Source organism: Schistosoma haematobium, chromosome 2, assembly GCF_000699445.3.
Source record: "Schistosoma haematobium chromosome 2, whole genome shotgun sequence".
Lineage (NCBI taxonomy): Eukaryota > Metazoa > Platyhelminthes > Trematoda > Strigeidida > Schistosomatidae > Schistosoma > Schistosoma haematobium.
The window spans coordinates 29,009,861-29,021,498 of NC_067197.1; the positions used below are offsets into that span (position 1 = coordinate 29,009,861).

Here is an 11,638-nt window from a genome sequence, read left to right on the forward strand (position 1 = left end):
AAAATTTATTAGGAATTATACTATTTACCTTTACAAGATTCACATGTAGGAAGGCCATAGTGATAACCAGATACCTTGTCTCCACATATAGGACAATTTTCACAATGAAAAAGGGACGATGATGATGATAATAATGAAAGGTCTGTTATACTTGAAGGAAATGAGGTAGCCTTACTGTTTAAATTTAGTATGCAATTACTATTATTGTTATTGCTAATTGGACTGTTATGATGTATGCTATTTAAAAGTTCCTGAGTTCCACGTTCAGATGAATCGATACACAAAGAATCACTTGTAAGATTATTAGTATCTTGACTAGTATTAAATTGTATTGTTTGAGCATGTTCGTCAATAGATAATAATTTCACCGAAGAGGGTGGTGTTGTTGTATCAGAATTAGTTGAAGATGTAGTAAACATTTTTTGCACTATAACAATTGATAACTTGACGAAAATAATTTGACTAAAAATATAAAGTATGGTCAGGAAATCCCATTGAGCATGTTAATTGATTGTAGAAAGCAAAGAAAAATGTGGATCAATAACCATTTCATGCAGTATTTAAGTCATGAACATGAAGTGTAAAAATAAAAATAAAAATCACACCACAAATCCCTGAGATAAGATTATTTTACGATTAGACCTGTAAGAAAAAGAAAAGAGAGAGCAACGAATAATCAGTCATCGAAATATGAACGTAAATAAAAGAAACAACAGTATTTGTAAGAATAGACTATGATAACATGAGTAAAAAGCATCCGAAAAATAATAAATAATTGTTAGAGGACTCTCCAGGTGGAAATTAGAGTTCACACTAGTCTACACCACACTGGATTTCCAGGTCCTAATTTTTATATCACAGTTTTCTTCAGCTCTCTTTACTTCCTACTATCTTGTCGATATTTCTTATTGTAACAATGGAGTATGCGGTAGCTCGAGCTTATACATTGCTGTATCAAGTTGCACATTATTTCGGTCAGTTACGAAAGAATAAGTGTAACACATACTGTGTGCGGTATAAGTTCTGAAAGTATTTTTTTCGGAGTTTGTTACTTACAATCAAAGAATACTGGTTTTATTAAAACCGAATCTATGGATTTTGCAAAACACTTAACAAAACTCGACACTTTCATGACCTTAAAACATTTTATTTCCCAAAACACTAATTCCATTATTGCGACAAACTTGATGATGATAAGCTGCCAAGCGTTTCGATAATAATTGGCCTTAGTGCTAATACGTTTTGCTATCTTGACATACTTCGATTGATTAGCATACTCAATTTTGACCATTGTTGATTAAAATAAGTTGATGAAATATGAAATCTTTATCCACTGAGGTGGTTAGGATGTATTGCGTATGCTCAACTACTCACTATCTCGATGGGGGATGTTTATTGGTGTAGGAGTAGATTGAAAGAAAGCTCGAGGTAACCAAACCATGACATCAGTTCATGAAATTAGTGACAATCGAACTGAGCCGTGTAGCTACCTGGAGTCCGCACGATTATCGTCGCCAGTAGTTAGAAACGTAGGTTGACATGGATCACAATCGATCGTAATGACGGAGATGTATCCACTCTTTGTTTTCCACTAGATTCTGAATCGCGAAATCTCGCACACTTTCCTTCTTATACTTAATCGTCTCGATTATTGCAGATACTGTTACTAATTCTACTACTCTGGGATTTTTCTTAAAGATTTCATCTCGTTGTGCTAATGTGGTATGGAAAATTGGACCGATGTACATGTTTTAAATTCTACGTTGTATATGACTGCCTACAGTTTATGGTTGAATAATAAGAAACAAAAACGGCCGGCGACTAATGCCCCATTTAGAAGTGTTTATTCCAATAGTTTAATGATGTTGGCCTATTGGACGTCTTCGATTCTACAAACGCGTTCATTTCACTAAAGATTGACACTAAACGATTCATCTATCCATAAATGAATATCAAAGTTGCAACAGAAATAATTATTTATTAATTAAAACAAAACTTGACTGTTATTACTCAGTTGCTTAAAATTAAATGATTGGCAATATATTGTTAATTTGCAAGGAGAGATACCACAAAACTTATCAGCCAATCAATTCAACGATAGTATGCACCGGTTACAAATGTTAAACCAAGGAATGTATTATATGTGAGGGAGCCTCGAAAAAAGCACAAAACGATTAACCTGGTATGGTGTTGGCGAGAGCAGACAGTATACTTATCTATGCCATTAAACTTGGTAAAAATCGATAAACCTTTAATAAGCTCACTTTAGAATGATATATCTATTGAGATCAAAGTGTACGAAATTAGTTTATTTATTTAAACACATAAACATTGGTACAAGGAGGTACCAAATAGATATGCGCCACATAAATCATTTGATTTGTGTGAGGGCTGTGATACTGCCCGGGTGCCCAGACCGAAGCAGGTAGTCTTCTTAGGGGGCCACACCTCGAGCCCTTGACCTTAAGGTCTGACCCATAAGGCAGTGGAGCACCGTGAGATGCCGTCCCATGGTAGCTGAGGACCAACGATTGGTTCATACGCCATCCGCAGGATACTGGATCCCATGTGCACCACTGGTTTGGAATCCGGTTAAAGCGCCGGACATTCGCTTTTCGACCTATCAATTTCGTAAACAACACTCCCGCCACGAGAAGTCAGTGAGTTGGACTTCCCTGGCAGAGGCTGTATACGCGTGGCCGTGTGAGAGCATTTCGAGAGGGAGGGCGGGGCCACCCCACTCTCGGCCATACCAGGGCTTTGGGGGCCAAGTCACTGTTACAGAATCGTTTCAAAGTTTAACCTAGGGATTTAAGTGGAAGCTAATTACGATGGTTCGAACAAACCAGTAGTCAACTGTTTCGTCAATAATAACACGAGTTTAATTGTTACCTTATGTGGTGTCTGGCGAGCCTGTCCACTATCTCCATTTTCGTTCAGTTTCAACATAGATCTACTACTAAACATAAAGTTCTTGTCCACTGAAATTTCGGGCATTGATCTCCTACCATGAGGCCCACTTTTCGACTTATAATACGCAGATGACATACTCCTGTTGGGTGATAACGCTGATAAAATGCAGTCTTTTGATAGCACTGAGCGACAATGCCAGAATGTTTGGGAGTCATTTATCCCCCTCTAAATGCAGATTGTTGATTCAGGATTGGCCTGCGTCAACACGAAGTAAAGATAGGGAGTGAAGTAGTCGAATGAGTCGACAACTTCACTTATCTTCAAAGTCTGGTCAACCCTAATGGGTTGGTGTCTGACGAAATCTAAGCTCGTTTGGCTTTCGCTAACCTATATCACCTGTGGTGAAAATGAGATATCCGTCTATCAATTAACGAACCAGCATGCTGTGCGGCAGTTCGTACTGTTCTACTTTACGGCTGCGAAACGTGACCATTAACAGTAGAAGGTACTCGTAAGCTACAAGTATTTGACCACAGATGCCTTAGAAATATTGCTCGCATCTACTGGGATCACCGGGTAAGTAATAGTGAGGTTAGACACAAGGTATTATGGAATGATGGTAAATCAGTTGATGAAGTTGTAAATCTTCATCGACTGAAATAGTTGGGCCACGTGTTACATACGCCTGAACACCGATTACCACGACGCGCAATGCTGACCAGTGTTGGAGATGGTTGGAAGAACATTATGGCGGCCAAACCAAAACGTGACATCAGTCGTTGAAGTCACTAACTTCTGTTCTGGTCCATGTCGGTAGATGCAGACTATTTGGTTGAGGTCCATGTGACTATCGTAACCAATGGTTGGAGACTGTGGGTGACATGGCACATAATCGATCACAATGGCGTTTTCGTATTCACTCTTTGTCTGCACTTTAACCGTGAGATTAAAATTGCTTTATACATTTATTTCTACAAACTAATTCTTTCTTCCTGTACTATATGCTTATACACAATCTTTCTTTTATATATTACTGCTATTGAAGTAACTAGTTCTATGAATTTGGTGTTCATCTTGTTGTACTAATGAGGTATGTCAACTTGGATCGATGCACATATGTGCCTGGTCCTACGTTGCAGCTGACTTAGTTCTTAAAAATAACAGTGGAGCTTAACGGGGTGGATGAATGGTGGAATATATGAAATGGTAACTGCTGAAAAGGTAAAACAACTCTTCAGCGGTCATGGTGTTACACTCACGAAAGAAACTTTTTCAGGGATTTTGCTTGATGAATAGAGATATATATATACCACCTGTATAGCATCAAAAGTAGAGGAAATCTGCTTATATTCACATGGAGTAACTTACTGTTGAAAATTATATTAAACCTAAGCTATTACTCTATTCTGTTCTCTGTTGAAAAGATGACCATAGTTCCCACTAGTCCTTCCTGCTCTACAACCATAAATTACGATTTCAGTTGACAAAATATCATTCTTGGCGTACTGAAAACACTAGACGACTGGATGTTCGAATTTTCAGCATCCAAATCCCATAAAGTGAAAATCCTAGTATTACACTCCGGAACATAGATAGGATTCAAACGTGCTTATACAAGAAATATCATGAGTAAGATTCACACTGCAGGTCCTCAAGGATTTAGTTAGTAGGCGACATGGGCTTGGATTTGTCGAGATGGCATCAATAGTACTAGAAAAAGGAACTGGAATAGAATCATATACTAATCTTTCTCCCTAAAATGAAAATGTTTTTCGTGAGTCGCCAGTCAAGAAGTCTGATGAGTGATGAACGTTGGAGAAAATACAAACACTTTATTCCACCTCGGTGAGTAGTGTAAGGGGTTGTGGCGAACTTCCATCAACGATGATAACAATGAGTGACATCAATTAAATATTTAGGGTAACTCCTTATTTGTTGGGATGCTCAGTTTAGGTTGGGCAGCTGCATAATATCCAGTCTGTGCAGCAAACAGGGCTCAGTCTGGTACATATACCTACCTGTATTCAGATAATGAGCTAGATCATTATTATAGAAGTATTATTTTAACGATGTTTAGTAGGTCTTATAACTGTTATCTTTCACGGAACCATGTTGGGAGCTATTTCCTTACTTGTAGACAATTGTCCCCGGATGAACTTATCGGCTCAGCTTCATAAGAGAGAATGAACATGCATAATACATAAAATTGACCAAACAAGATATCTTGTCCCTCACGCGACACATTTCGCAACGTGACTGATAACCACGTAGAGTACGATTTATCTTACATTAGTATTTATAAGAACCGATCTAATCTACAAAATGTTGTTCCTGTATGTCTTTGAATTGCAGATGCATCAACTGTAAACAATATAAAAGCAGATCTACAAATACCTTAAGTGTACGATTTTATTCATTACAAGCCTCTTTTGTTGGATTTCATATATTTCTAACGCTGATATATATATATATATATATATATATATATATATATAATCTGTAATAAGCACTCTTATCTTCTACTTTGCTCTTACAAGTTCATTCATTATGCATAAGAAGTTAATACAAAAAATTTCCATTACAATTATTACCTTATGTAAAGACAACTTTATTTTATTTGTTAGAAGATTTGTGAGTACACAATAATCTGACGCTTGCCAAGTCTGGGCTTATGTGTTCTGCTTATAGTCATACTTTGAGAAGTCTAGTGATACTAGTCAGATGCCCGATAATATAGCGCAGCGGGATCCCGACATTTGAACCACTGCAGGAAAGCGTGGTGCATTAGTTAAGCAATTTATATTAGTCTGTGCTTTTGTTCTTCGATTAATTTCGATCGGTATGAACTGGTGGTTGTATACTATACAAATGTTTGAATCTGAACAACTACTAATAACTTGTTTAATGTAACTTTGTAACTAGGTATACGTAATCAGCTTTGAAATCAGTGGCGCAGTGGCTAGGGCGTTTAACTCTTGGTAACTAAGCATCAGGTTTAAACACTATGTGATTCGACTTGGATAACCATTTAGTTTCCTTATCTCTCACACTAGGGAATGTGGCTCAGAACCCAATACACGAATTTATATATGGTAACGAAAAATTAACTGCAGACCCTCTAAATACCCAGTTGATCAAACAGAAAACGGTAAAGCAAGATTCAAAACAAACAAAAGAACGAAATGTAATAATACGACCTCCAAAACACCGCTGCATGATTCGCATAATGCAGAATGTACATTTTGTAAGTGAAAGTGACAAATGCATTGATACGAACATCGAACTTGAGAACGATACTAAGTGCTGAGAAGTACATACTGGAACTTCCAGTAAAAGCATATATAAACACTGAAACAGTTCAATAACTTTAACCTGTAAACACACGACTACTTTGCAATTCGTTATTTTTCCTGAAGTTTATATAAGTCACTGACTGAAGCAGTATACGACACACTTATTTGCACTACCAACACACTAACAGACCAGCTTCAGCGATTTATAGTTTCTAGCAACAATAATTCAATATGTCTTTAAAACAGGCGTGTTAGGCGAAATGTGGTGATATTTGACAGTGAATAACCGGAAGTCATTTTCCGGAACTTCGTAGCCGTTCCGAGTATTTCTTTAAGTAACTCACGAGACATAAGTGGCTTTGCACTCCGGATAGGAAGAAGCTATTGCATTATGGTATTCAATGCACATTTTGAGGATTATTATGCGCATATCAACGGTACAATTAAGATCGTATATAGCATGCAGTTCTGCATACAATTCACAGTAATTCAGTCGAACGAATATCTACCATTAAGTCTTGTTTGGTGGTTTTCTGAGTTCTTTACTTGACTCTGGGTTCAGACAAATTTTTGTCCATAATATTGAAAGTAAGCTCAGTAGTATGTATGTTGTGAGGGGAATCCCAAGTTAACAAAATTCATGCAAATAAACCCAACATATCAAAAAACCAGTATTGTTACAACAAGTTATTATAAAAGAAAGGAAAGTCTAAATCTCACTTCTAAGACTACTAGCACAACTCAAAAATCCTGTTGCGGCATTTTTGGAAAACCCTCCTGTAAATAAATTTTCACTCCTCAATTACCGTCTATTAAAAACAGTTTTCAGTAATCAGTGATAAAAATAATAATTTAGTGGCATTTTAATAATTCCCATAATTCACTTTACTTTGAAGGCTTAGTCTCACCGTGAAAGTCCTAGATAAAATAAAAATATATTTCCGGTTGTTCAAAAAGTATTGACATCGCAATATCTCACAATACCTTGGTGAGCTATTAGTCCACATGTTCACACGTCGTTGATCAGGAGTAATAAAGTGTTAGTTGTCAATATTCGGGTCAGCATCTTATAGTATACCTTGATGTTTAAAGATATGATCTTTGTTTCCTTTTTTCTTAAACCCTAGCTAATAAACTACGATCTTTGTTGTCTTGAAGGGAGTGGTTCAAGGACCGTTTCGACCTTATTGTGAACCCACGATCTTTTAACACAGTCCACAGGGTGGCTTTCTAAATATTTAGTTACTCGTGGCGAAATTTTCATTGTCAAGTGGAAGTAGTAGCGGGTCCTTAGTCAACGGAAAACCAGTGGATCTATTCTGCATTTATTTTAGCAAAGTCTTGAGTCGGTTTCCTCAGGTCAGGTTTATAGTGAAGTGGAAAAACGATAAAAATAAATAGGCACTTTCATGAAGAGCTTTTTTGTTGATCGACTTCACTCGAAGACCGTCTCATTAAGACTGGAAAGCCCAGGGTACTAGACTTACTACTGTTTACCGTCTCCTACAGCGCTTCATGTAAATTTGATTAGATTTTTGTGAGGGGTAACTAAATGAGACGAGATATAAGCATTTCAATTATACCTTAACGCATTTTTGACTAGCTTTTGACATCGTCGATGTTTGTTAGTGCAACTAAGCGCAGCTAATTTTCTTTCGAAGTTCATTTGACACTAATCAAAACTGAAGAAACGCTTGTACCATTTTAACCTTCAGTTACGTAAGAGTTGTAGTGTATAATTGCCTGATGACAAATCATTCTCGAAAAATGCTTACAGTTTTGGAAGTATATGAGCATTAAGTTCGAAATATATTCTTCACTGTCCACAACAGTAGTGCGATACAAACTAGAAACACATCAAGTCCAAGGGTCGCAGGACTAATATAAAACGTTCATAGAGCTGCTACTCGTTCAGTTCCAGAAGGTTTAACTCTTCATATATTAATTGCAGCATGCGGAACATTAAGAAATCATTCTGGACTTGATACATTAACGTCACCTCTAAACAGGTCAGAGAAACACAAAGTACACAGTAAGAGACCTTACAAACCAAAAATTTTGCTTCAGCCCGTTTTTTGTGGGTAAATTATCAACATTTTAAACCTACAGCCAGTATAAGCAGTATCTGCAAGTCATTCAACTGAAGACAAGACAGAGACTCGTGATAAAAATAGAGCTGTGAATACTTTTTGAGCCATTTAAGCAGTTTGAATATCCTCTCACAGGAAACTATGTTCATACTCTTTAACCCTTTCCACTTACAGTGTGCAGTCATAGTTTGGAGTGATGCTATGAAAGTATCAATTAAGTGAAAAGGATAATGAAATATTAATATGTATGAGTCATGTATGCATAGTGAAGATAAAACTATACTGAGAAGTTAATTTAAGTGTAACATAAGTTATTGTCTTAATTACAAACTCCGTAAACGTCAGAATAATATTTATTTACATGGAAAAAAGAGCGAGAAAAGAAACGAACACCTAGTGAAAGGGTTCAACCATGATAATAATAATAACTGTGTAATGAATGTCGACCTCTGAAGTAAACCAACAATTTAGAAAAATAAAATAAATTCTTTAGTACACTCGGATAAATACACGTAGATTTATGTAATAATATACAGAATGGAACCGGATATTAGTATAAATATTTGTGCAATAATAATTAAGAATGATGCTATGAAAGTCACAATTGATTTCAAAGGACAATCTGGAGTTAAATATGTTTGGAAGGATAAGAGATAAAAAGAATATCTTGTATGTCGGGGAACTAATGATGATACTAATAACAGTAATAATGATAAACACGAACATAAGTAGACTTTATATATTAAGATGAATAGAAATAAAACAAAATAGACGTGAAAAGTTTCAAAGGTTTCATTTTACTTTTCAGGCAATTAAATGGATGACGGACCTTGTTTGTATAAATCATTATTGAATACATTGATGTTCAATAGGTGACAATTCACTTTCGGAAAGAAAATCATCAAGGAGACTTCTGAACCGGGTTGTAGTTTCACTGCAACGGAGGTTCACTGGCAGTCTGTTCCACATGGTTGAGTGGCGAATAAGGAAAAATTCTGACTTAAGTTTGTGTGGGTTCTTGGAATCGCTAGAATATTATTCTTATTGCGTAGATTGTGGGATGATATCATAAGGTATGAAGGGGTGGATACCGAAGAGTAGGAAATACCGTCAATAAGTCGGTAGATAAAGACAAGATTTAATTTGATGCGTCTGATCCAAAGCGGTTCCAAGTTGAGTTATTGACATCTTTGGTAATAGTCTTTGTTATCAGAATACCCCAGAACAGCTTTGGTGAACTTTCTTTGAACACCTTCAATTCTAATCAGGTCATTATGTCTACAATTACTGTAAACTAAAATACCATATTCAAGAATGGGTAAGATACATTTTCTGTATAGTAACAATCTCGATTCGATATTATTGAAGTTTATCATTATCAATCCGATCAGCTTTCTAGCTTAGGATACTTGAGATATAATGTGTTCAGAAAAGTTCAGACTATTGCTATATCTTAAACCCAGGTCACGAACAGTGTTGAGAGGTTTGAGTGTATGTGTCTGTACAGTCAGATTTAAGTTAAGGCAGCGACCAATGTGAATAAATCCACTTTTGTCAACATTAAGTGGCATATTCCACGAAATAGTCCATTCGTACAACTTGTTTATTTCCTCTTGGATTGCCGCTGGAATATAGCTTTCTTTCGTGGGAGAAGAGAATGAATAAACTACTTACAAGTCATCGGCAAAAACGAAAGGTTTACCATACTGAAATAGGGAACACACGTCACTGATAAAAAGGAGAAAGAGTAGTGGCCCAACCACACTTCCTTGTATAACCCCACTGGTTACATTCACAGGTTTAGAGTAGCAAGATCCAAAGCGAACGTTCTTCTAAAAAAGATTTGAGCCAAGATAAAAGAGGATTCTGTATGCCAAATGAAGAGAGTTTTAAAAGAAGTTTGTGTGAGACACTGTCGAAATCCTTACTAAAATCGAAGTAAAAAACTATCACTGACTGACCAACATCTCTTCTCTGGGTAATTTGATCAAAAAACTCCAGGTGCGATGTGAAACATGAGCGTTTAGTCATAAACCCGTGTTGGGATGGGCTGATCAGACTAGCCGAAAGTAAAAATGATAATAGCTGTATGTGGATGATTTTTTCCATGGTTCTTGAGAGCACGGATGTCAAGTTAATTGGCCTATGGTTAATAGTATCACTACGTGATCCTGTTTTGAATCTAGGGCTGATAAGAGATGTTTTCCATACAGATTGATAGGTCCCATATTCCATAGATAGATCGAAAAGTTTCAAACAAAATAGTGGAAACTCTCTACTCCCATATTTCAAAAATGATGGAGGTATCCCGTCAGGTCTACCATCATAAGGCTTTTTCAGGGCAGCTATGGCCTGTTTGATGCTAGAGGGTATGAAATCAATTTTCGGTAGGTGTCTGGATGTCAGCATTGGAAATGTAATGATAGAGCTTTCAGTACCAGTTTTGTATCATTGCGAGAAGTGCTTGCTGAATTGTTCGCAAATAATTTTAGGGTAGTAAACAATACTTCCGTTAACTATGAAGTATTTAGCCGTGCCAAGGGAATTTGACTTCACATAGGATTTAAAAAACCGAAGTATTGGTAACTCTGGGCTTTTGCTACACAGGTCTTTATTTTCTATATTCATAAAATACTTGCGTTTAGATTAAGTATTTCTGTCGACTAAGTTAAGTATACTCTAAAGTGCGTACACGCCATTGTGCTTGTAGTAGCGGCATTTTAATTTCCTCAGCTTTCTTTTAAAAGTTTTAAAAGTATTCTGGCCCCTATTAGCATTATAAGCGACATCGCCAATAACTGGATCAGTGCAATCAAGGCAATATATCAGGTTGTGGTATAGATTGGAAAGCGCAATGTCAACATTATTAGTGGTAAAATAAGTTTCTCATGGTAAACATTGAGTGAGAGTTTCAATCCGTCTTCAGGTTTGTTGATCAAAATGTCTGCTCTGGTACATCACTGACGCTTTATAGTTCAAGTGTATGGCGTTCAGACAATGAATAATACTCAATACAACTCTATGATCACCCATAAAAAGCTCATGACTGGTATGCACTGAGATAGAGTCTATGTTGACTGTAAACAATAAATCAAGTATATTATTCCCCCTATTCGATTTTCGGACCCGCTGAACCCATCGACAAATGTCTAGTGTTTCAACTAGCTTGTTATATTGACCTGGTACCTGAGTCGAATCCCATGTAATTTTTGGCAGATTAAAATCACCTCCGATGAATTTAAAAGTATGTGGTTGGTGCGAATCAATGTGGAAGATGTTTCTTAGTAATCTATGAAACTTAGTATCCGCATGAGGTGGTTTGTATATGCATCCCACTAGTAG

At 36.5% G+C, this 11,638-nt stretch overlaps 1 protein-coding gene across 1 annotated transcript in view; it reads right to left on the reverse strand.

Moving 5' to 3' along the window:
- Positions 1–6,990, reverse strand: part of NFKBIL1 (Nuclear factor of kappa light polypeptide protein enhancer in B-cells inhibitor-like 1) — an 80,026-nt gene extending 73,036 nt beyond the window's left edge. The window contains exons 1-2 of the mRNA XM_012936568.3: positions 6,927–6,990; positions 29–642 (exon numbers count right to left, since the gene is read on the reverse strand). Of these exons, the coding sequence (XP_012792022.3) occupies positions 29–419 (391 nt within the window). The 5' untranslated portion in view covers positions 420–642; positions 6,927–6,990. The remainder of the gene's footprint in view (positions 1–28; positions 643–6,926) is intronic.
- Positions 6,991–11,638: the final 4,648 nt, after the last annotated feature.